Raw genomic sequence first — 24,978 nt, 5'->3', positions numbered from 1 at the left:
AGGATAATCCATGAATCTTACTTTTTCCCATTGATCTCAATTCCTTTTCACTGTCACTCCAGTTTTTCAACTCGTGGCCCTACTTCTCTCCTTATTCAGCTTAAATTCCCATGGTCAATCATCAGAATCAGTTTCTTGTAGACATTCTCAGCTTTCCTATCTGACCCTCACTTCTCTGAGTGTGTTTGACTAACCCACAAAGTTGAATAAATCCAACCCTCCACCTCTTCTGAACCTGCACCCAAGCCACTGAAGGTACCTGGAAAACATGCAAAACTATGCATAATGGTCTCACTTTAAATTCATGATCACTAACCCCAAGCAGGTCTCTAACACTGCCTGGTGATTATGTTGCATTTCCATAGTTGTTAACTCTACTGCTCTCCTATATGAATAAGTCATACACACACCTCCTTCCTCAAACCGTCAACATTTCTTCCCCTATCCCACTCTTAGTTGATAACTTTACTTCCTATTTCATGGGGAACAGAGAAGCAATCAGAAGATAACTCCCGGGACTTCCCTGGTGGTCCAGTGGGTAAGACTCCGCGTTCCTGCTCGCAATTCAGGGGGCCCGGGTTCTATCCCTGGTTGGGGAACTAGATCCCGCATGTATGCTGCAACTAAGAATTCGCATGCCGCAACTAAGACCCGGTGCAGCCAAAATAAATAAAATTAAATAAAATCAAAAAGAAGATAACTCCCACTAGCTCCCACCATCACATCTTACCACCTACTCGTGTCTGTGTTTGGACGCCGTACCCTCTTCTTCCTGTTATTGTGGAAGAACGATCTGTGTCCTAAGTGAAACTGTTCACTCGTGCACGAGACCCCGTCGTCTCTCCAGTCAAGGACGTTGCTCCAGCCACTCTCCCCTCTCTTCTCTGAATCGTGGATGTCCCTTCTCTATTAGGTAATTTCAGTCAGCACAGAAGCAGGAGGCTCTCCCTCCCATTTTATTAAAAGAGATTTCTGATCCCACTTCTTTTTAACTTTCTCCCCACAAATCTTCCCATTTCAGCAAAACTCTAATTCCTTTGCTTCTATTTTCTCATGCCACCCCAGACAGAATTTGTTTCCACCCAACCACCAGAACTGCCTTTAACAAGGTCACAGTGGCATCCACATTACTGAATTTAATGACTCATCTCGGTCTTCATTCTAGCTCTTCTTACTCCATTTACTATAGATCCCTCCCTCCTCCTTCACTTGGTTGCCAGGATACCACACTCTCCCAGATTTCCTCTTATCTCTCTGGCCCCTTCTAAGTTTTCTTTATGCTTCCTCCTCAACTCCCTAAATCCTAAATATTAAAGTAACCAAAGCTCCAGTCCTTGGACCTGTTTACATTTTTTTTCTATCTCCCTTGATGATCTCATCTAGTTTTGTGGCTTTCTATAGCATTTATATGATGAAGGCTCTCAAATTTATATCTCTAGCCTAGACTGCTCCTCTGAACTTCAAGACTAGTTCATCCCACTGCCCATTTGATGACACCACTGAGATTTCTAACAGGCATCTCAAACTTAACATGCCCCAAACTAATTAACTAATATTAACCATAAAATCTACAATATGTTTAGGTTTCCCCATACCAGTAAAATCTTGTCAGCTCTATTTATATATACTGATGTGAAAGGATACCCTAAAAATATTGATGTTAACAAAAAGCAGGCTGCAAAACAGTACAATTAATATGATCATATTTGTGTTTTAAGAAGGATAGAGAGATATATGCTTTTTTTTAAATCTGAAAGGATACACAAGAAACCATCTGTAGCTACCCCAGGCTGAAGAAGGATAAGAATGGTGTGAGGACTTTGTTCATCTCATACTCTTTTATTCTGCTTGGATATTCTTGCATGAGCATGTATTATGCCTAGGATAATAAAACTATTTTTTTAAACTAACAAAATAGGATCCCTAGCAGAGTATCAGACATAATAGAGGGGGAAAGGGAAGGAAGAAAAACAGAAAAAGAAGGTGTACTTGGTTAAATTTCAGAATGTAACCTTATTTGGAAATAGGACCTTTTCTGTAGTTAAGAAGAGGTCACACTGGATTGGGTTGGGCCCTAATCCAATGACTCGTATCCTTATAAGATGTACACACACAGGGAAGAATGCCATGTGAAGACAAAGGCAGGGATTGGAGTGATGCGTCTACAAGCCGAAGAATGCCGAGGACTACCGGCATCCACCAGACCTGGAAGAGACAAGAAGGAAGATGTGGCACATATATACAATGGAATATTACTCAGCCATAAAAAGAAACGAAATTGAGTTATTTGTAGTGAGGTGGATGGACCTAGAGTCTGTCATTCAGAGTGAACTAAGTCAGAAAGAGAAAAACAAATACCGTATGCTAACACATATACATGGAATCTTAAAAAGAAAAAAAAGAAAAAAAAAAGGTTATGAAGAACCTAGGGGCAAGACGGGAATAAAGACGCAGACCTACCAGAGAATGGACTTGAGGATATGGGGAGGGGGAAGGGTAAGCTGGGACAAAGTGAGAGAGTGGCATGGACATATATACACTACCAAATGTAAAATAGATAGCTAGTGGGAAGCAGCCGCATAGCACAGGGAGATCAGCTCGGTGCTTTGTGACCACCTAGAGGGGTGGGATAGGGAGGGTGGGAGGGAGACACAAGAGGGAGGAGATATGGGGATGTATGTATATGTATAACTGATTCATTATGTTATAAAGCAGAAACTAACACACCATTGTAAAGCAATTATACTCCAATAAATATGTTAAATAAATAAATAAATAAATAAATAAAAATTAAAAAAAAAAAAAGAAATCTTCCTTAGAGCCTTCAGAAAGAGCATAGCCCTTGACTTCAGACTTGCAGCCCGCAAAAGGGAATAAATATGTGTTGTTTTTGTCCACCTAGTTTGTGGTTTTTTGTTATAGCAGCCCTAGGAAAATAATATAGAAGGGGAGAGAGACAGAGACAGAGAATAAGAATGGATGGGAGGCACAGAGGGAAGGCTAGTGGGCTCTGAGGGGGCAGTTGTTGTGAGGACTGACTAGTTAATTGGGTGTATTCACTAAACCAATATGTACAGAGTGCTTGCTCTGTACCAAGTTTAATGAAAGGAATCAGGAAAGCTCTTGTTCTCCCTAGCCTTTGTTCCATCTGTACTGGGATGTGGACCTTTCTGCCCAGGTGCCTCCAAATTTCCAGACTTGGCGGTGTGTGTTGCACACTAACTCCCCCCAGGCTCCTCCACTGGAACCCCAGGGGTGGGGGGCCGGGGTGGGGGGGAAGTGCGCTCTAGGACAAGGGGCCCTGGCCTATTATCTCAGCAGCTACAGGGGTTGAGCCAACAGACCCTGGCTCCTGCCGGGGGCTGGCTCCTGCTGTCTGCTTTCCAGCCGGGGGCCTATTCTTTGCTCTCTGATCCCCCCTCCTGTTTGGCCCTCTGGCCCCTGCAGGCTGGGTCAGTGCCCCCTGGCATCATTGCTCTGAAGCCAGCAACCCTGCTGGGCCATTCACAGGCATAGCCTAGTAGGGGTGGGGGACAGATGTTAGTTCCTTGTCCCCCTCCCCAACAAAAACACACACATACGCTCAGGGTGTATCGGTGCCCTGGGAAGGGACCAAGGCGGAGAGAGTGATGGGAGGCTACAGGCTCCGGGGGGATGTAAATTGACTGGGGGGTGTGTGTGTGTGTGCAATAAGGGGAGGCAGGGGCAGTAATCAGTGTGAGATAGGGAGGTTGTCCTCAGAGTGCCCTCCTGGGCAATTACATGCCAGCAGCTCATCCACTACCAGCTGGCATGCAGGCTTCGAACCACCAAGAAGCTTCCCATACAGCCCCTAGCTTGGCCACTGAAAATTCCCAGCTACGTTCTCTGGCCTATGTGATGGTTCTAGGCCACGGAAGTTGGCCTGGGGTAGCTATTCCCTCCATAAACACCCACGCCCACACCCCAGACACACATTTCTTCCCGCCAGATGCCATAACCCTATCAGAAGAAACTTACCCTCTCTCTCCATAGACTCAACTCTCCCCATCCTCTCTGCCTCTTGCTACTCTCTTCTTTTTGCCAACTCCCCTCAAAACTTCCTTTTTTTTTTACTCTTTCTGAAGTGCAGACTGTTACTGATAAAACCCTGGGAAAGAAGTAGTCTTCTGAGGCAGCAGAAGGGAGGGGCCTGGAACTCAAATTCTTTCTCCAGCCTACGGTGGAAGTTAGACGGGGACCCTCCAATTATAGTGCACACACTGAGTGTTTTAGGTCAGGGGTCCCCAACCCCCCGGGCTTCGGACCGGTACCAGTCCGCGGCCTGTTAGGAACCGGGCTGCACAGCAGGAGGTGAGCGGCGGGCGAGCGAGTGAAGCTTCATCTGCCGCTCCGCGTCGCTCGCATTACCGCCTGAAGCATCCCCTACCCGCCCCTCATCGGTGGAAAAGATTGTCTTCCACAAAACCGGTCCCTGGTGCCAAAAAGTTGGGGACCGCTGCTTTAGGTGCTGTACCAGCGCCTGTGATCTACAGGTTAGGAAATGGTGACAGATGCAGCGAGTTACCTACTCTCTCTAAGCAAGAGGTAGAAGCCAGAGTTGTGTTGGTCGTTTGTGGGGTGAGGTGGGGCAGGCAGTGGGGAGACAAATAGGAGGCAAACTCCTTCCAGAACTGCCTGTGGGAAGAGCACGGAGAGAAGCCGGACTGGAAAAGGTGCAGGGCCAGTGTCCAGGCTGCCCATCGGACCTTAAGAAAGGGAGGCTGGGCTTTTTCTGCCCACTCTCTGCCCCACGCTCTACTAAATCCAGGGCTCCAGGGACCCTGAGGGGGCTGGGAATTGGGCTGTGGTTGGGAGGTGTTTATTCTCCAATGCATCCCAGTTGAGTACTACACCCTCTTTTGGCGTTTAATATGAGTTGGTTCAAAGGGAGAGTATTCTAGAGATACAGAGAAGTACAAAAAAGGAAAGAGAAGAAACAAGAAGAAAAAGTGGGGAAAGAGAAAAGAGTATTGAGACGGAGTGAGGTGTAGAAGAGGGACAGGAGATTTGGGCCAGGAGAGTCTCGGAAAGGAAGAGAGTGGCCCTACTTTGTCCAGCCTCCAAACCCAGGATGCCAGGGATTAGGAAGCAGCCTTGCCCATGGGCTGAGTTGCAGCCTCCGCTCAGGGAACCCTGAGCAAATAGCCCTGATCCCCACATAAAGGGCCAATTAACTGCGCTGTCTCTGGGAACAAATCCGCTAACAGGGTGACAAGCCCCTAGACGCTGGCAGGCCCTGTGTTTGCTGAGAGGCCCACCGGGAGCAAATCAGGGGATTAGGATGGGGCAGGAGCCACATGGTGGGATGCGGTTTCCTGTCTGCTGCAGCCCTCCCTGCCCCAGAGCAGGGCTGGTGCCAGGACGCCGGATTTCTGTCCTGGTTCATCCTCTGATGTGATGGAACCCAGGTGACCTGGGAGGGGCAGCAGGAAGGGGGGCAGAGGGCCCCTGAACCGGGAACCTGAAGCATCAGAGCAGAGCAAGTAGTCCAATTTCTCCTTAACGGATGCGCAAACAGCTCCAGAGTGTGAAATCTCCTCACTGGCAAATATAGGATTGGGACATCTGGGTTCATCATTCCTGAAGGGATTGATTTCTGGTGGGAAAATCTATCCCTTATCACCTCTCTTATCTGAATGCAACCTCGTCCTGGAACAAGGATCAGACGTCAGGTCCTATCTCTTAGTATCTGGTCCTTGAGAAAGAATGTGTCACCAGCTCCTCTCCCACCTACTCCAACTTAAGGTCCGCTGGGATTTAAGTCGTATGTGGGGCGCAGGTTCCTAGTCCAGCAAGGACGGGGTGCTGAAAGAACAGCTCCTAGGGCGCAGCCTCTGGTGGGGCAGGCCCTTGTCCCACTGCCCCGCCCCGCCTCCGCCCTTCTTGCTTCTGGCCTGGCGAAGTCACGCGCAGAGCTGAGGCTGGGCGTGGCGGGGGGGGGGCCCGTAGGAAGGCACCTAAATGCCCGTTCGTTTGAGGCCCCCGAGGGCTGCTCTGAGGATTGAGGGAGGAGTTTGGGGACAAGCCCCCACCCCTTGACTAAGTCTCTAGTTCACTTGAGTGCTGCCTGCCTGAAATACTCAACTCCTGACTTAGCTTACGATGGGGTCTACGTCTGTGTAGCACCCACCCCTCAGGATGCTGACCTGTTCACCTGCCTCCTCCCACTTCGGAGGCAGCCACCCCTCAAAGGTGATCTCCTCACACGGAGCCCTCCGGTTGAACCAGAACCCCACCATCAGCAGGGCCTTAGCTCAGATAGGCCCGGGTCTCTCTTCCCCTGACACCCCAAGGCCACCCCTAGCCTAGGAAAGTGTGTGTGTGTGTGTGTGTGTGTGGAGGGGGGCGACTGGGAGATCTTCAGGTACAAAGCACGCCAGAAAAGCCAGAAACAGGCGGGGGGGGGTTGGGTGGGGGGGGTGTCGTGTCCCCCCCCTAAGGAGGATCATTATCAAGTTTGAACAGATTTGAGCGAGTTTTCCATCAACCCCATGTCTTCTCTTGCACTTGCCTTTACAGAAACAATATTGCTCTCTTTGTCTTAGCCCCAGACTCCCTGGTTCCCCTTCAGTCTCCTCCGAAAGGTAAGACAATTTAATAAAATATGTCAGAGCAAAGTAATGCAAAAGCATGCCAATAGATGCGAGATGCCTGGGTTTCCCTGGGCTTTCCGCCTCCAGTTTTATCCCTGTTGAGTATCCTCAGGAACTACTAGATTAGTGGTGCGTCTGGGGCAAGGACTCCCAGGTCAAGACGCGCCGCCTCATCCCCCGGTCTCTCGGCTGCAAACCAGGCGACTGCTGGGCAAAGGGGTGGACGCACCGCGGAATTATTCTCCACCCACTCCCAACTCCCGCCCCAAACCAAGCCAGCCGTCCGCACTCCCGCAGCAAAGCCCGGGGACTTGGGAGGAAGTGGAAGCCAGGACTTGGAGAGCTAGAGGAACGGTCTGGCGCTTTGCCTCAGTTTCCTAAAAGAGGAAAAGAGGGGAGGGATTCCTCCTTTGAAGTCAGGCAGAAGGGCAGAGTCCGAAAGAGCCTCATCCCTCATCTTGGGTGCTTTGAGAAAGGAGGGAAACTCTCCCGAGGTGTCCAGAACCGACGCGGGACTCGGGGCGCGGGGCGGGGACTCCATCTCGCGCGCGACGCGACTCTAGTCTCTGGCCCTGCTAGTGGCCGTCGGGGTGGGGGCGGGAGGGTGGAAGGCGGCGGATTAATCCCTTAATTACGCGGTGATCCGCGTGGCACCTGCTTTCTGCCCGCCCAGCTCCCGGGGGACCCGGGCACTGGCGGGTGGAGAGAGAAGGACGAGGGAAGGAGGAGGGCACGCGGAGGCACGCGCGGTACCCAGGCGCGCCGGCAGGAAAGCGGCACCGTGGCTGGGACAGCGCGCAGAGGCTGTAGAGGGGCTTACGGCTCCCGGCCCGCGGGTCTCAGACCCAGGGGCTGGGCTCCGAGCCCCCAGCCCCGGTCTCAGTCGGGTCGCGCCATGCTGCGCTACCTGCTTAAAACGCTGCTGCAGATGAACTTGTTCGCGGACTCCTTGGGCGGGGACATATCGAACTCCAGCGACCTGCTCTTCGGCTTCAACTCCTCGCTGGCGACGCTCAACCAAAGCCAGCTGACCCCCGGCGATCCTTATCTCAACGGTGAGACCCTGCCCCACGGGGACTTCGGATCCAGGGATGGGGTAAGGTGGGAGGGCGGCATGGACGGGGAGTCCAAAGAGCTCCTGCCCCAAGGTCCGGGACCGAGCGATGCCCTCCCGCGCCTCCCAGCGCCTCCCTGGTGGTGGGGGCCAATGGATAGTTTGGGGCTTAAAGCACTTGAGTGGGGATATCGGCGGGAGGTCGAGGGCTTGGGAAAAGTTGGCAGCTGAGTCCACCACTCCTCTCCTCCCCAACCGATGCCCACGGCCACCCCAGGTGAGAAGAACCGGAGTAAGAGAGGCCGGGACCCACAGCACGGAGGGTAGAGGAGGGGGCGCGGTCGCTGGAGGGCCTGGGCCAAGCCGTGCCGCTCGGTGACCCACCCAGGTAACAGGTTTCCCTTCGGGACCCAAAGTTTTCCAAGAACTCACTTAGGACGAGGGTGATGACGCCAAAATGTTAAATGTGTTTGCTACAGAAGAAGGCAGAGGCGGCGACCATTTCAGGGAAACTTAGAAGTTTGCCCCTCAGAGGTAGAACTCACCGCCGGCCCACCCCGGCAGAGCTGCGGCGGGCGGGCAGCGCTGGCGGGGAGGTCATTACCGCTAATTACGGTGATTAATAAATGACTGAGACAGCGCGCTTTCCCCTAGCGCTGCAGGGAGGCGGCGAGAGTAGATCTGCCGGAGCCTGGGGAGAGGGCCAATTGCGCCCCCTGCCGGCCGCATCGGGAACTCCCGCATCCCTGAACGACTTTGCTGTTGATCCCCCTCTGGGCACAGCCTTCATCCCTCAGCCTCTACCCGCTCAAATCTACCAGCACCGTGCTGGGGACTCCAAGGTGGCAAGAAAGGAGACCCAGGCAATGGATGTGTGTTTGTGAGTGGGGTAATCCAGGTGCTGGGGGAGGAGCGCCAGAGCCCCATTAGCATGGCCATTAGCTATTCATTAGCTGCTGTCGAAGCATCTCCTGAGACCGGGAATGACAGGGAAGAAATTCCAGGGAAAGGACGCCTGCAGCTGTGTCTACAGGAATTAGGGGGAAAGAGCCGATGAGAAGGGTGTGGTTTGTATGGAGGGAGCAAGGAGGAAGAAGATGGGGAATGAGATGGGATTCTCCAACCTCCTGACCCTCTTAGATTCCCAGGAGGTTAAGCACAGAGCCCTTCTCACGGACACCCCAGACGCGCCTCTGCTCCCCCAGCGCTCTTACAGTGTTTTCACCACACATGGTCTCATTCAAACTCGAAAATTTAAGGAGGTGCGTTGATGGTCACATTTTGTGACTGAGAAAACAAACTCAGAGCGGATGAATAGTATCCCAATGGTCACAAAAGCAACGTAAAGCTTGGCAATAAGAAACCAACTTCCATTACACCCAAAGGCCATGTGAAGGGGGAAAGGGAATTTTGGGGCCTGGAAGAATCTGATTCAGGTAGAGACTGTAGAGGTCAAGATAAGGTAAGGTGGGCCAGGGAGGAAGAGCCCATAACTAATGGTAGACTAGCCATATTCATGGAGTCTTCTTCCAAGTGCTTTACATACACTCTGGTCTTGTGACAACCCTATCACTCTGCCACATTACAGGTAAAGAAACTTCGACCCAGACAAGTTCAATAATTTGCCCTAGTTCTGACAGCTAGGAAGTGTCAGCGTCTGAGATTCCAGCCCCGGTCGGTTCCACGACACCCCTTGAGCTCTTAACCACTCCAGGGTCGCTCACGTGGGGTCTGGTCTGTCTAAACGGGGACTGGAATGGGATGGAGGAGAAGAAACGAGTGAGAAGCAGAGATTTCCATCTGAAAGGGAGGAAATCGAGAAAAATTCCTTCCTTCCCTAAGTGGGAGGGAAACCGATCTTCCTGTCCCTAACCAGTTAGATACCCTCTCCCCAGGATAGCAGCAGCACGGGGCAGCCCATGCAGCTTTGTCTCCACTAGAACTTCTTAAGAGCCGGGGCTGAGAAATGAAACCCAATCCCGTACAGAGGCTAGAAGCAAGAGGTCCCCGCGGATTTTGGAACTGGGGGTGGGGTGGGGCGTTGGGGGCGGGGGCGGGGGAGGGGAGGCAGAGAACAGAAGCACGGGGCTGTCCCTGATTATTTAAGGACACCAGGTTACACGAGGCGGCAGCGACGCCTACTGGCCGCCATAGGTTACAAATCCACTTTTGACGAATCTGGGGGTGGGCGTCTGAGCTCAACCCGCTCGAGGATCCTGGATCCCAAACTGCAGAAGAAGAAGCGAGCAGAAGTCTGTAGGCCAAGGGAGGGGCAGGAGCAGATATGCGGTGAACGGATCTGAGTGACCAAGGAAAGTAGAGGAATTCCTCTCTCAATGATTCTTAGCCTTTCTTAACTATATCAACCTGTAGCATAATCTGTTGAAAACTATGCCCTCTTAGAAAAGGAGCGTTACTCACTATTCCACCATCATTTGCGTTCAATTCCTGTGACTTCACAGGACCCAGAAACGTGGGCACTGTGCCCATTCACGGGCTCCAGGATAAGGAGTCCCAGCCCTCAGCCCATCATTCACTTCTTCCCTTTCCTAAGGGGGGCCCCAGGCTGGGTCGCAGTCTCCATATCGCTGGTCCGGGACCGCGCGGAGGCGAAGAACAAATTGTCGGCGCTGGTGCACCGCTTATGGTTGTTCACAGGTCTGTGAACCAGCGCGGGAGGGGGACTGAAAACCAGTCGGTTAGAGGCGCGGTCTACTTGCCAAGCCGTGGCCCAGTCACTCTGCACTTCAACTTGGCAGGAGAGGAGGCTGGCGTCGTTAGCCGGCCTAGAAAGCCGGCCTAGGAGCAGGTGTCCAGATTCCTCTACTGATCTGCCTGTCCGCAGGCATCTCCTTTCCAGCCTAAGAACGTGCGGGGCACCTGTCCCGAAGGAGATACTCGACCCTACACACAGAGAGGGTGGGCAGGCGGAGATCTTTCTTCTCTCTGGACATTCGATCTTTCTCCCGGTTTCCGGGTCTGAATGCTCTGCGCCCCCCACCCCCCTCAGGGTCAAAGGTCGGACCGGAGGACGCGATGCCGCGCATCGTGGAGCAGCCGCCAGATCTGCTGGTCTCCCGAGGCGAGCCGGCCACGCTGCCCTGCCGCGCGGAGGGCCGGCCGCGGCCCAACATCGAGTGGTACAAGAATGGGGCGCGCGTGGCCACCGCGCGCGAGGACCCGCGCGCACACCGCCTGCTTCTGCCCAGCGGCGCCCTCTTCTTCCCGCGCATCGTGCACGGGCGCCGCGCGCGGCCGGACGAGGGTGTCTACACTTGCGTAGCGCGCAACTACCTGGGAGCGGCGGCTAGTAGAAACGCCTCTCTAGAAGTGGCAGGTAGGAGTCTCCTGGTTGCTTCCAGAGCCTCGGGAAGGCGGGAGGGCACCGGGTAATGCCATCCAGAGCCAGGCCCAATCTCAACCCATTCAGCAGCTTCCCTTTGGGACTAAGACCTTTGGCCTCTAAAGCCCTCGCTTTGGCCGGAGGAGGAAGTGGGCCTGGTGTTGTCGCAATCCGGGAAGAGTTCCGGTCTGCGGTCTGCGGTGATCCCCCTCTCCCCAAAACACTTTCCTGTGTCCTCACCCAGTTATGTCACCCCACACCCTATTTATTCCCCTGGTCATTCATTCTCTCTCTCTCTCTCTCTCTCTCTCTCTCTCGCGCGCGCGCGCGCGCGCGCTCTCGCTCTCGCTCTCTCCAGTCCTCCGCGATGATTTCCGGCAGTCTCCTGGGAACGTGGTGGCGGCCGTGGGGGAGCCCGCGGTAATGGAATGCGTGCCCCCCCGCGGCCACCCAGAGCCTTCCGTGTCCTGGAAGAAGGACGGTGCTAGACTCAAGGAGGAGGAGGGAAGGATCACGGTGAGAGGCGGGGCCACGGCTGGGGATCCGACGACTGGGAGCCAGGGTCGGGGGCCAGGGACATCCTGAGGGGCGAAGCCCTAGGCTAGGGGTCTGGGACATGTGTCAGAGGAGGAAGGCCTGAATCTAAAGGTCTTGGAGGGGCGGGGGGAAAAGTCCTGGAGGCGATAAGACAAGAGATTTGAAATTGGGGCATTAGCTAACCAGAGGCTGAGAGTCAGCTACTGAGTGGGGGATAAATCAGCAGAGGTAGGAAGGAATCAGTGTAAGAAGGTGGGGAGTATGATGCCCCAGGGACTGGTGGGAGGTGGTCTGGGCTGTGGGAGAAATGATACACCTGAGCCCCACCTTGCACAAATCACTCAAGGATTCCTTATCTGATAAGTGGGTCAGATTCACTGGTCTTCTTCATTGGCTTGCTGTGAGGATCAGATAAACAAATACGCTTTGATGGCTATAAGGGATCAAAGTTTCTATTATTACTCTGCAGCTCCGTGGAGGGAAGCTGATGATGTCACATACGCTCAAGAGTGATGCAGGGATGTATGTGTGCGTGGCCTCCAACATGGCAGGAGAACGGGAGAGTGGGGCAGCCAAACTTGTGGTCCTGGGTAGGCACGTGGGGTTTTGGAGTTACGGGAGTGTGTAGCCTGGGGAGTGAGTAACTGAGCAGACCCCCTGACTATTCACTCACTCCCTCTGCACAGAGCGTCCCTCATTCCTGCGTAGACCAGTGAATCAGGTGGTCCTGGCTGATGCCCCCGTGGACTTCCCATGTGAGGTGCAGGGGGATCCCCCGCCTCGTCTACGCTGGCGCAAGGAGGATGGGGAACTGCCCACAGGCAGGTGAGAAGCCCCCTCCTACTGCCTGTAAGGAGACCCAATCAGCTCAAGAACATACCCACCCCTAGAAAACTGGGGGTGGGTGGGGGGGAAGGAAGGCAGATGCCTCTCACTTGATGGCACAGAGGAGTCTGTCCCCCAGAGCCTGTGGCCCCTGCGCTACCCAGTCCCCACGTCCGTTCATGGGTCCATGGGTACCAGCTTCTGTCCCTGTTGAGGTCTACCTTGTCCTTATGTACCCTGATCCTGGTGTGTGTCCTGGGTGGGTGAGAAAGGGTCTGTAGCTGTGGCCAATCCAGCCTGGGGGTGGGGGGTGGAGTAGGTATGAGATCCGGAGCGACCACAGCCTTTGGATCGGGCGTGTGAGCGCTGAAGATGAGGGGACTTACACCTGTGTGGCGGAGAACAGCGTGGGCCGCGCCGAAGCCTCCGGCTCCCTCAGTGTTCACGGTGAGGGCCCCACCTGGGACTGCCTGCATTAGGGATGAGACGAGGGAAGACGGAGGATGGGTGGAGGTGGAGAATGAGGAGAAAGGACAGAGCAGGAGATATGAGTGCGTCCCCTGAGACTTCTGGAAGGGGAGGAAGGATGGGAAAGCTAAGCAGGCTTGAGCAGGAGATGGACATCTGCTCCTGCTTAAGCCAAGCTCAGGCTTCTCTCTCCTGTTCCCTCTGTCTCCCTTCTTAGTACCCCTGACTCCCTGTTCCTTTATCTCCCCTCCCCTTCCCAGTCCCACCCCAGCTGGTGACCCAGCCCCAGGACCAGATGGCGGCTCCTGGAGAGAGCATAGCTTTCCAGTGCGAGACCAAAGGAAACCCCCCGCCTGCCATCTTCTGGCAAAAGGAGGGAAGTCAAGTAGGTGGCCAGCTCCACAGGCCTTCCCACCAGCTTCTCCTCTGGGTCTCAGCCTTCCTCCTTCTACATTCTGCAAACTTCTCTCTGGGGTTCTGTCTTACCTTTCCTTCCAGAAACCCGTGCAAGTTATTTGGGAGGATTAAATAAGATAATGAATATAAAAGGCCTGGAACATATGATAATATGTTTTGGAGGTAGGGAACTGTCCTGTATGGTAATTCCTTGGAGAATCTTTCTGTTTTGGGCAAGGCTGTCCTGAGGATGTAGCAGATCCAATTAGATCCTTCCTCCTCCCCATGCCTGGGGCCTGGGCTTTAACATTCCGCTCTGGAAAGCGAGTACTGTACCAAAGCTGCTCAGGGTAGAACATTACATGCTTTTCTAATTACAAAGGACTTCCACCAGGGGGAGCTCACAGACACCCCTCAACCTTAGCAAACAAATCTCAGCATACAGAATTGGAATGAACATTACTTAATGTTACAACACAAGTAACTCCCTCCAAGGGAAGGGTGGGAATTTTGCTACTGGGAAACAAGGTCAGTATAATAAAATAAGTCTCATTAACCCCATCCCACTGGGAAACCGGGCCACCCACTACCTCGTTGCAAATCCACAGCCACAATTTTCCAACATCTTCTCTAGCATTGGGGACTGCTGCATTTTAATTAGATTCTTAAATGAATAAAAATGCTGATGGTAGTAGAGGGTGGGAATAAGTATCAGTCAGGGGCTCAGCATGGTGCCATTAAAACCTGCTTCCCTACCTTCTGTGTATCTAATGTAAAATGTTAAAGCCAGAAAGAAGGGGAAAGTACTTAACGTTTATCATCCAATGTACTGAAAGAGTTTCAGGTAGTCACTTGATTTAATCCTCATAACTATCCTCTAAGAGCCAAATTTGGGGAAATTGGGGCTCAGGAAGGTTAAATAGCTTGCTCAGTTTCCTGACTGGTAGAGCTGGGACGGGCACCCCCAAAATCATCTAATAAAACTCCCTTATTCTTGTGAATAGGGTTAACTAGTTTGCCTAAGGTCACAAAACTGGCTTGGGACAGAGTATGAACTAGAACCTTAGGACTTCTCTGGATTCTGGGGTTGGTGAGAATGGGGAGCTCTCCCTGCCAGCTGCCAGGTGGCTTGGTTGCTTGCTCTGTCCCCAGGCCCTGCTATTCCCCAGTCAGTCACTTCAGCCCACGGGGCGCTTCTCAGTCTCTCCCAGAGGCCAGCTCAGCATCACTGAAGTGCAGAGCGGGGATGCTGGCTACTACGTGTGCCAGGCTGTCAGTGTGGCCGGCAGCATCCTGGCCAAGGCTCTGTTGGAGGTGAAAGGAGGTACGTGCCCATGGAGACAGGGCTGGACTCATGGCCTGGAAGGAAATCATGGCTTAAAGAGATCTGTTTTTCTTGGATTCTATGTAATATATCTGCAAGGGGAGAGGCATGTTCCTGAGACATGTCCTTGAAGTTTGGAAATCAGGTACAGAAGCCACTAATAGATGGCTGATTCCACACAGAGACAACAGGTGGTTATGGAAGCCCCCTGCAATATCCAGGGGAGGGGAAGTGAAGGAACAGAGATGAGGACAAGGGGCTGGTTGCCTGAACCCAGGACCCTCGCCTGAGGTGCCCAAGTTCTTCCTCTCTCAGCCTCCCTGGATGGGCTGCCTCCCATCATCCTCCAGGGACCAGCTAATCAGACGCTGGCACTTGGCTCCTCTGTGTGGCTGCCATGCAGAGTGACTGGGAACCCTCAGCCTAGCGTCCAGTGGAAGAAGGATGGGCAGTGGCTGCAAGGGGATGACGTCCAACTCAACCTAATGGCCAACGGTACCCTGCACATCGCCAGTGTGCAGGTGAGTCTCACTCCTGGGGCCCAAGTAACTGAGAATGGCCACGTGGTCCACATGCCCAACTCCAGTACCTGCTGCAACTTGAACTCCACCTCTTCCCCTCTGCTCTCAGGCCACCTAGAGTGGACAACATCCTCCCCATCCTTCTGTACACCCACCTCCACTCCTTCGCCCTACCTTGCTCCACTCCCAGTTTGCCCATCCTCCGCCCTCTCCCGCAGGAGATGCACATGGGATTCTACAGCTGTGTGGCCAAGAGTTCCACAGGGGAGGCCACCTGGAGTGGCTGGCTTAGGAGGCGGGGTGAGTTTTTCCTTTGTTCCCTTGTTTTGCCAGCACCCTTCTCCAAACCTGCTTCAAAGGTGGCCAGTACCTCCCCAAACCTCAGGACTGATTTTATCTTCCAAATGCCAGGGTCATGGTGGTGGGGAGAAGGAGGACAGAAGTGGTGCCCTTGGGAGGCACATGTGAGCAGGGGTTAGTTCACTATGTCCCCCCTCCACCATCACCACTGTCACAGCGCCACAGCTCCTCTGGGAAGGAGGAAGGTTACGCTGGGGCCATCTTTTCCCCCATCCTTCTACTCAAAGATTATCTCCTCACTGCAGAAGACTGGGGAGTATCACCAGACCCCCCTACAGAACCCAGTACCCCTCCGGGGCCTCCCTCGCAACCAGTGGTCACTGACATTACCAAGAACAGCATTACCCTGACCTGGAAGCCTAACCCACAAACTGGGGCCACAGTCACCTCTTATGTGATAGAGGCCTTCAGGTAAGGAGAAGGTTTTGAATGCAAACATGGAAAGTTACAAGGAGGGGCCCCTGTGTCCTTAAAGGCTTTGCTGTTGTGGTGAGAGGTTTGCCAGGGTGAGGAGGTAGTAGGGGGTGACAGAGAATGGATGAGATGAAATAGACAGGTTGGGCTCGGACAGCTCTGTCACCTCATTCTTGTTGTAGCCAAGCCTCTGGCAACATGTGGCGGACGGTGGCAGATGGCGTGCAGCTGGAGACACACACCGTCAGCGGTCTGCAGCCCAATACCATCTACCTGTTCCTGGTGCGAGCCGTGGGAACCTGGGGCCTCAGTGAGCCCAGCCCCGTCTCCAAGCCCGTCCGCACCCAGGGTGAGTAAGGTCAGGGTCTCTGGATCACAGGTATAACGTGAAACATGGCAGAGCACCCCCTCCCCGCAAACCATGGCACCTACCTGGTTCCAGGTCTGTCCTGGTGGCCCGGCCTGGAATAGGAGGTCATGCTTCCCTTTCACTGAGGGAACGAGAGAAGAGGAGAGAGGGAAAGAGAGAAAGATGATGCAGGCATCTTGGTAACTCCTCACTTCTGAGCCTTTACCCACAGATAACGCAGATTATAAGGAGTGGAAGGAAACTTGGAGGGTCATCTTCATGTGAGAGATGAGGAACAGGGCCTTTAAAGGGCACATATGTAGTCACGCAGAAAGAATACTCATGTTAGCTGGACACCCTGGCCCACCTCTGGAAGGTCTTCCCCTGACCAGCCTGTTCCTGACCCTGGGATGTGCTCCGAAGTACTAAGTAGTGGTCTGTGGGGCAGGGCAGAGGTGGAACATACGCACACTCTCAGTCCTGACCCCCTGTCCTGGTGGCCCCTGCTGAGTGGGCTCTTTGGTCAGTAGACAGCGACCCATCCAGGCCAGTGGAGGAGGACCCGTGGAGGGGCCAGCGGGGACTGGCTGAAGTGGCTGTGCGTCTGCAGGAGCCCGTAGTCCTTGGGCCCCGGACCCTGCAGGTGTCCTGGACTGTGAGTGTGGCCTGGGGACGAGGTTAAGGGCGGAGGTGATGATGGGGCACAAAGGGGCCTCCAAGCATGGGTGTGGGAGGGTGCGAGGTGAGCGGCTGGGGAAGATGGGTGAGTGGAGGAGGGCTGGGGCTGGAGGGCTTGTGTGGCTCCAGCTCTCCCCCTGGTGTGCTTTGTCCTGCCTCCCACAGGTAGATGGCCCAGTCCAGCTGGTGCAAGCTTTCCGAGTGTCTTGGAGGGTAGCAGGTCCTGATGGGGGAAGCTGGTCAGTGCTGGACCTACAGTCCCCAAGCCAGCAAAGTACTGTGCTAAGAGGACTCCCCCCAGGGACTCAAATTCAGATCAAGGTGCAAGCTCAAGGCCAGGAGGGGCTGGGGGCTGAAAGCCCCTTGGTGACCAGGAGCATTCCTGAGGAGGGTAAGGGGGTGGGGCCCAGAGCTGATGGGTGGACAAGAGGGAAGGAGTGGGGGAGGATGAAGGTTTGCCTGCGGAGAGCAAGGAGCCGGCGGGAAGGAGGGATGCATCTCGCTTCCCTAAGATGTTAGAACTGGGAGGATGAGGAAGGGCGGGGCACGAGGGGCAGCTTGCAATGACTGTCTGTGTCCTTCTCACCATGCTCCACCCTGGCCCAGCCCCCAGTGGTCCCCCCCAGGGAGTGGCAGTGGCCTTGGGGGGTGAAGGCAACAGCAGTATCACTGTGTCTTGGGAACCTCCGCTCCCCTCCCAGCAAAATGGGGTCATCAAGGAATACCAGGTGCAGGGGTTGAGAAGGTGGGCGGGCTGGGGAGTGGAGGGAGAGGGAGGCTCCAGGGGTTAGGATCAGGGAGGAGGGAACCTAGGACTGGCTTTGGGCCTGGAGACGAGGCTGGGGTTAGGATCAGGGAGGAGGGAACCTAGGACTGGCTTTGGGCCTGGAGACGAGGCTGGGGTTAGGATTAGGGAGGAGGGAACCTAGGACTGGCTTTGGGCCTGGAGACCAGGCTGGGGTTAGGATTAGGGAGGAGGGAACCTAGGACTGGCTTTGGGCCTGGAGACGAGGCTGGGGTTAGGATTAGGGAGGAGGGAACCTAGGACTGGCTTTGGGCCTGGAGACCAGGCTGGGGTTAGGATTAGGGAGGAGGGAACCTAGGACTGGCTTTGGGCCTGGAGACGAGGCTGGGGGAAGAGGAGAGAGGTTTCAGAGTGCCCTCTCTGAGTTGAATTACGTCCGGCTAAGCCCCTTCTACCATTCAGAGCTTCAAGTTTCCCCGTGAGGCCAGAAGACACTTCTGAATCTCTAAACCCGGGTCTCGGCCTCCCCAGATCTGGTGCCTGGGCAATGAGAGCCGCTTCCACCTCAACCGGTCCGCGGCAGGCTGGGCGCGCTCGGCGGTGCTCCGGGGACTGCTGCCCGGTCTCCTCTACCGGACCCAGGTGGCGGCGGCCACCAGCGCGGGCGTGGGCGTGGCCAGTGCCCCGGTGTCGGTGCAGCTGCGTGAGTCCGGAGGGGGTGGGAGGGCGGGGCTGGGAGTTAAGGGGGGCCTTGGGGTAGCGGTGCCTCTACTCCCCTCACCTCTCTGACCCCCACAGCGTCTCCGCCGGAACTGGAGCCTGGGCTCGAGGCGGGGCCGGGGCTGGCGGAGCGGCTGGCGAGGGTGCTGCGGGAGCCCGCCTTCCTCGCGGGCAGCGGCGCCGCGTGCGGGGCGCTGCTCCTCGGGCTCTGCGCCGCCCTCTACCGGCGCCAGAGGCAGCGCAAGGAGCTCAGTCACTACACGGGTGAGAGCCCGGCCCGGGGGCAGCGCGGGCGGGGGGCACAAGGGCGTCGCGGAGATGGAAAGGAGGGCCTTGGAGTGGGCGGAGCCTGGAGATCCCGCCCCCCCAGGGAGGGAGGCGGGGAGCATGGAAAGAGAGGAGGAGGGGCTCAACAGCTTCCGGAGCGGCGTCGGGCGAGGGGTCGCACGGGAACTCAGCCCCTTGGACAGGGGCCGGGTGCCCAAGGTGGAACCGGGAGCTGTCGGGACCTGGGCTGGGGGGTTAGTGGGGGACGGGGAAGGTCGGGGCCCAGAGGGGGCGGGGCGGGACCTGAGTTTGCTGAGAGGAGTGAGATTTGTCCTTAAAATGCCTCGGGAAGGAGCAGGCTTTGCGGTCAGCCTCAATAGAGAAGGGGCAAGTCTGGGGGGCGGGGGGCGGAAACTCATTTCCCGGGGGTCGGGGGCTGGCAGAGGGAGTGTGGCCAGGATCCCAGGCGATAAATTGTCAGGCGGGGTCTGGATGGAAAGGGGGGACCCGCTGAAAGGAGGGGACTTGAGTTCTGCTTCTCCCTGGGAAGGGGCGTGTCCGGAGAGATGTGAGGTCTCTTAGTTCAGAGGTTCTCAATCTTCGCTACACGCAGGAATCACTTGGGGAGCTTTAGAAAAATATTGATGCCTGAGTCGCATCCCTAGGAATTCTGATGAAATTGGTCCAGGGTACAACCCGAGTGGTGGAATTAGGACCAGGCCCAAGGAGTGGACCAGGATATGGATATTTCTGACTTTTCTCCCCATTTCCCCTCTTCTTTCTCCCACGGGTTCCTTTTCGGAAGCCTCCTTTGCTTACACATCTGCAGGTAAGACATCTCTGCCCCCGGGGTGGGGGTGGGGCGGGGTTCGGACCCCAGGTAGCCACGCTTCTCACAGTCTCCCCCTCGTCTTCCCCAGTGTCCTTCCCACACTCAGAGGGCCTGTCGGCAGCCAGTTCCAGGTAATTCTCTTAGCTCATCTCCCCGAGATGAGACCACTCCCTTCGTCCCAGGCCCAGCTACCCCCCCGTGCTGACCTCCGCCCTCCTCTCACCGCCACACTCACCGTTGCCACCCTCCAGCTCCCATTACCCCTGCCCCCCTTACTTTGCTGGCCTCTTCAGGCTCTCTGTCCCCAGCGTTCACCTGCTGTCCCTCAGGCCACCAATGGGCCTTGGCCCTGCTCCTTACCCGTGGCTGGCAGACTCGTGGCCGCACTCATCTCGCAGCCCCTCGGCCCAGGAACCCAGGGGAAGCTGCTGCCCCAGCAATCCTGACCCAGACGACAGATATTACAATGGTGAGGAGTTCTGCTTCCCTCAGGGGTACACCAGGAGGCCCTGCACCCTCTCTCCTCCCGACCGGCTGGGGCAAACTGAAGGGGGCCAAGGGGTCCCAGTCTTGCTGAGGCTGCGTGGTCCTTGGGAAGCTGTGAGTTGGGGGAGCCTCTCTCATGCCTTACCTTTACCCCGGATTGGGATAGGGGAAGAAGTGGGATCCCCTTGTGCCCTCCATTCTCCTGTTGTCCTCTATTTTTCTGTCTCTGCCCCGTCTCCTCCCCGGGCCTCCCTCTTTCTCCCCCTCAGAAGCAGGGATCTCCCTTTACCTGGCTCAGACGGCCCGGGGAGCTGCCGCCTCTGCTGAGGGTCCCGTCTACAGCACCATTGACCTGGCCGGCGAGGAGCTGCAGACCTTCCACGGGGGGTTCCCTCCACACCCCTCAGGGGAGCCAGGCGACTGGAGCCAGTATGCTCCTCCAGAATGGAGCCAGGGGGACAGTGGTAGGACTCCAGTTCCCAACACCCCCATTTTAGCCCTGAGCAGCATCTTCCCCAAAGAGTGTCCTCCACCCCCCCTTCTGGGACCTAGCCCAGCACTCCTTTCTGACGTGTCTCACCTCTGCCTCTTTCCTGCCTGTATCTTGCTGTGGCCCCACCCTGCTCTCCTCAGGAGCCAGGGGAGGCAAAGTAAAGCTTCTGGGAAAACCTGTACAGATGCCCTCTCTCAACTGGCCAGAAGCGCTGCCACCCCCGCCCCCTTCCTGTGAACTGAGCTGCCTAGAGGGGCCTGAGGAGGAGCTGGAGGGCGGGTAAGGAGGCGCCTTGCCTGCAGATGCCCTGTACACATGGGACCAGCCCAGGGCCTCCTGTCGGCGGAGGGCAAAGATGCTGGGAGAAGAAGGGATGGGGGCAGCGGAAGGCCAAAGGGAGGGTATGAAGCTACTCAGTCACCCTGCCCTCCTGCCTCTTTGCCCCCAGCTCAGAGCCAGAAGAGTGGGGCCCACCAGTGCCCGAGAGGAGCCACGTGGCAGAGCCCAGCACCAGCGGGGGGTGCTTGGTCCCTCCGTCCCGAGGGGAAACCCCCTCTCCCACACCTTCCTATGGACAGCAGTCCACAGCCACTCTTACCCCCTCACCTCCTGACCCTCCCCAGCCCCCCACTGACATTCCCCATCTCCACCAGACGCCCAGGTAGGGAAGTGTATAGTACCTTGCATGTTACAGGCCCTCCGTACATATCTATTCAGTGGGTGAATGGGTGGATGACCAGACGGATGGATGAATCTGGGGCCCAGAGGTCTCATGGCTGTATCAGGGTGGAAGTGTGATTTGGGGAGAAATGTGGAGGTTGGCAAGGTCTCTCACTCCCGACAGTCATTGGAGGGACTCTGCAAGCTTCCTGGGGCATTTCAAAGTTGGCTTTCCTAGTATTCCACCAGCATGGGAGCCTTGTGGAGGACGAGCTGTGTCTTATTCATCTGAGTGTTAGGTTGATTGTTTAGCACGGTGCCTGGCACACAGTAGGCACTTAGTGTCTGTTGAGCGAACAAATGAAGCCTCATGTCATTGCAGGAGGGCGCCCCTTGGGCCAAGTTCCCCTCTCAGTGTATCCCAGCCCACGCTGAGTAGCCATGAAGGGAGGCCTGCTGGCCTGGGTGCTGACCCCATGGCCCTCCATCACAGCCCCAGCCCTGCCGCTAGTACAGCCAGCAGTGCCCCAGGTGAGTCTGTAGACCCCTCAACTGGCCTCCACCTCCCCATCCCCCAGAAGCTTGTTTCCCCTTCACCCTCAAGCCCCTTTCTTGATCCACTCTCTTACCCGCTCCTCCCCGCATCTCCCGATGCCACAGGGAGAACCCGGCAGGCGCCTGGGGAGATGACTCCTCCACTTCACGGGCCCCGTGCCCGAATCCGGAAGAAACCCAAGGCTCTTCCCTACCGGCGGGAGCACAGTCCTGGGGGTGAGGGGGCCATGAGCCTGGGAGGTGGGACAGTAGGGGAAGCAGGCAGATAACCAAGGGTGAGCTCTGCGGACTGGAGGAGGGAGCGAGTGGACCCAAACCTTGGGCTGTTCGTTCAGCGCCCTCTGACGCCAGGGAGTGGGAGTGGGGGAAAGACCCATATCGGGAGAAGCAGGAGAGTGCTGAAAGCAGGTCTCTCCCCAGACTTGCCGCCCCCTCCCTTGCCGCCGCCGGAGGAAGAGGCAAGCTGGGCCTTGGGGCTGAGGGCTGCAGGCAGCATGTCCTCCTTGGAACGGGAGCGGGAGCACAGTGGGGGGAGGAGAGTGGCTCAGGCCGGGCCCCTGGGCGCCTGGCGGGGCCCGCACCTGGATGGTAAGGAGGGCCCCTGCCACACAAGAGGGTGGGCGCTGGGACTGGAGCCTAACAGGTGGTACAGACCGTGCCACTGATGCACTAATTTTCAACCCAGCTCACCCCTGACCTCCAGCTGGGAGGAGGTCAACATTTGATCAACATCAAAGACACTTGTCTCTCTAGCTGTCTTTGGGCAAAATCCCCTGAGGTTCCCAAGTTGTATCCTTTCCCAGGACTGAAGCCCAGAGGAGAAAAGAGTGGGAGCCGGGCGCTCTGTCCCTGCTTTCCCAAGGCCCTCTCCGCGTGGGAGTTCCCCATGGGTTTCTGAGCACGTGTTATGTGAAGGCCATGGGCTGCGCGCTCTGCTTCTCCTCAGCCCCCAGGATGGTCTGCCCTCAACTCTGCTTCCAGAGCTGGGATGGCGGTTAGGGGGGCACGGGGGCAAGCAGCGATGTTCTCCCCCTGCCTGGGCGCAAATGCCCCTCTGTCTCGTGCTGCAGAAGAGGCCTGGCTCCCCTACAGCCGACCAAGCTTCCTGTCCCGGGGCCAGGGCACCAGCACCTGTTCCACAGCCGGCAGCAACTCTTCGAGAGGCTCCGGCAGCTCTCGGGGCTCCCGGGGCCCTGGCCGGAGCCGGAGCCGGAGCCGGAGCTAGAGCCAAAGGCCAGGACAGAAATGTGGAGAGGTAGGGGCTGGGGATGGCAAAAAATGAGAGTGGAGGGCTAGGGAGCGTGGGCCACGACGGGATGATTAAAACTAGGAAGGCAGAGAGGTCTTCTGGGGGAAGTGTCAAAAGGAAGGGACCCCGTGAGTAAGGAGGAAGGGAGGACTCCTGGAGTACAGGTGACAAAGGATGAAGACAGATGACGTAACAGAGGGGCCAGGCTCTGTAGGAGAGCTGGATCAGGAGAGAGGCTGACCAGAAATGAGGTGCATCCCTACTGGGTCCTGTTTGTCCCCACCAGCGCCTTGCAAACCAGCCTCTCTCTCTCTCTCTCTCTCTAGGAACCAAGATGACCTTTGATGAAATACCAGAAATCCCATGGGGAAGGGCGTGTCCCTGGGCCGGGAGCCTGAGCAAGAGCCCCTCCCCCTGGTGAATGAGGGCTGAGCAGAGAGGACCAGGGCCGAGTCTCTTCCCTCTCAGCAATGATGCATGGGGCTCCCTGAGAAACTGGCCTAGAAGCCAGGAGCCAGCTCTTCCCTTGCCATCTGGGACCCATTCATAAAAAAGACAATAAAAAGAGTCTGATCAGAGCCCTGGGCCCTGTTTGTCTGGTTTTGTGCAGGATGTGGGGAGGAAGGAGGCCGCGAGCGTGTGTGTATCATTTGAGCTTCTTCGGCTGAAAGCACTAGGTGAGGGCAGGGCTAAGAGGTGCCACCTGTTTTGCCTCCAGAAGGAGCTGAAGCCACTGTCTTCCCAGTTACACCCAGAAGGACTTTCCAAATAACCAACAGCGAGAATCTTGTCCCGTCTTCTGAGAGCCGAGCCAGGCCCTCCCTTGGTGGCCTCCTCCCCTATCAGGAAATATACCCCTTACAATAACAGTAATTTTTAAAAACTCAAAGAAAGGAGGAGCTGATGGGGGAAATCCCAGCCAAGAAGGAAAAACAGGCTCTTTCAGACAACCAGCCACACCCCCTCACGAAGGGTGTGTGTAGACGGGCACCTCTTAGCCAGATTAGGCCCAGATGTAGCTGGTTAGACTGGCAGAGAATTTCCTTTTAATTTTGGCCACGAACGCCATAGTCCCCATCACTCCCGAACCCACAGCCCACGCCACTCGCTGGGCACTGAGGTCTGTTTCCGTCTCACTTGCCCAGTGACTGCTCCGGGCTCTCAGGGGATGGCCGCTGACCCCCGCCAATCCCAGGCTCTGACCTCTCCTGCCACTTTGACCTAAGTGTGTACAAATCCCTTTTTTCTCATTTGGTCTGGCAAATGAGGTTGGCATGTTTTCAAAAGGAATTTTACCAGGAAGCTAAAAGAAAAATAAAATCCAAAAAAGGAAAAGCAAATAAAGAGGAACGGATGTGTATCCAGAGCACTGACTCCTCATCCTGAGATCACGACCCTGGGCGTGCTCGGTAGCAACCGCCCAGCGTGTGGATTCTGCCCCTGACCTTTCCCACCAAGTGAGAGGATGCAGCCCTGCCTGCCCTCCATTGGTTTTCTGCGGCTCAGGCTCTGGAAGTCCTGCTCCTCCATTTCTCTGTTCTGTTTTTTGTCTGAAGGGTGCCCACTAGCCAACCGTTACAGGTGGTTCTACCTTTTGTGAAACTTAGCTACTTTGTCTATTTTTTTTTATAAACTTTTTAAAAAAAATTAATTTATTTATGGCTGTGTTGGGTCTTCGTTTCTGTACGAGGGCTTTCTCTAGTTGTGGCAAGTGGGAGCCACTCTTCATCGCGGTGCGCGGGCCTCTCACTATCGCGGCCTCTCTTGTTGCGGAGCACAAGCTCCAGACGCGCAGGCTCAATAGGTGTGGCTCACAGGCCTAATTGCTCCGCGGCATGTGGGATCTTCCCAGACCAGGGCTCGAACCCGTGTCCCCTGCAGTAGCAGGCAGATTCTCAACCACTGCGCCACCAGGGAAGCCCCTACTTTGTCTATTTTAAGAAACCATCTGGGACTGGTCTTTGGGGAGGGCAGCTGGGACCTCTGAAAGCAGGAGTTGTCTTCGCAGGACAAGTTGCTAAGACCAGCAGACCCCCCCGAAAATCCCCCACCCCTCCCTTTCCTGGATTCTGCTTAAAGTCTGGAAGC

The 24,978-nt window shown here is 55.8% G+C and overlaps 1 protein-coding gene across 3 annotated transcripts; it reads left to right on the top strand.

Annotated features, from left to right (window-relative positions):
- The first annotated feature begins 7,509 nt into the window (after positions 1-7,509).
- Positions 7,510-23,431, top strand: ROBO3 (roundabout guidance receptor 3). Of its 3 annotated transcripts, XM_036859246.1 has the most exons (28): positions 7,510-7,669; positions 10,679-11,005; positions 11,370-11,527; positions 12,018-12,138; positions 12,235-12,373; positions 12,693-12,820; positions 13,102-13,226; positions 14,390-14,561; positions 14,877-15,082; positions 15,301-15,382; positions 15,688-15,853; positions 16,039-16,205; positions 16,736-16,860; positions 17,049-17,274; positions 17,490-17,611; positions 18,160-18,331; positions 18,427-18,612; positions 19,421-19,444; positions 19,536-19,578; positions 19,777-19,916; positions 20,203-20,397; positions 20,567-20,705; positions 20,875-21,087; positions 21,469-21,617; positions 21,747-21,857; positions 22,062-22,229; positions 22,712-22,896; positions 23,217-23,431. In XM_036859246.1, the coding sequence occupies exons 1-27, from the start codon at positions 7,510-7,512 to the stop codon at positions 22,864-22,866; spliced, it is 4,119 nt and encodes a 1,372-aa protein (XP_036715141.1). In that variant the 3' UTR covers positions 22,867-22,896; positions 23,217-23,431. The 3 variants fall into 3 exon arrangements, with proteins under 3 accessions (XP_036715141.1, XP_036715142.1, XP_036715143.1); XM_036859247.1 differs by lacking the exons at positions 7,510-7,669; positions 10,679-11,005; positions 11,370-11,527; ... (12 more) ...; positions 18,160-18,331; positions 18,427-18,612 and adding an exon at positions 18,765-18,869; XM_036859248.1 differs by lacking the exons at positions 7,510-7,669; positions 10,679-11,005; positions 11,370-11,527; ... (13 more) ...; positions 18,427-18,612; positions 20,203-20,397 and adding an exon at positions 18,765-18,869.
- The last annotated feature ends 1,547 nt before the right edge of the window (positions 23,432-24,978 follow it).

The sequence above is a fragment of the Balaenoptera musculus genome, chromosome 8 (genome assembly GCF_009873245.2).
Source record: "Balaenoptera musculus isolate JJ_BM4_2016_0621 chromosome 8, mBalMus1.pri.v3, whole genome shotgun sequence".
In the NCBI taxonomy this organism is placed as follows: Eukaryota; Metazoa; Chordata; class Mammalia; order Artiodactyla; family Balaenopteridae; genus Balaenoptera; species Balaenoptera musculus.
The sequence above is the reverse complement of the archived record's forward strand: the minus strand, read 5'-3'. Positions and strand labels throughout refer to the sequence as shown.

What these genes read in the sequence shown, in the direction of transcription:
- ROBO3 (XM_036859246.1), top strand. Translation starts at nt 7,510, where the DNA reads ATGCTGCGCTACCTGCTTAAAACGCTGCTGCAGATGAACTTGTTCGCG. An exon ending in CAGGAGCATTCCTGAGGAGG is followed by an intron (nt 17,275 to 17,489) that starts GTAAGGGGGTGG and finishes ACCCTGGCCCAG; the next exon opens with CCCCCAGTGGTCCCCCCCAG. An exon ending in CTTTGCTTACACATCTGCAG is followed by an intron (nt 19,445 to 19,535) that starts GTAAGACATCTC and finishes CGTCTTCCCCAG; the next exon opens with TGTCCTTCCCACACTCAGAG.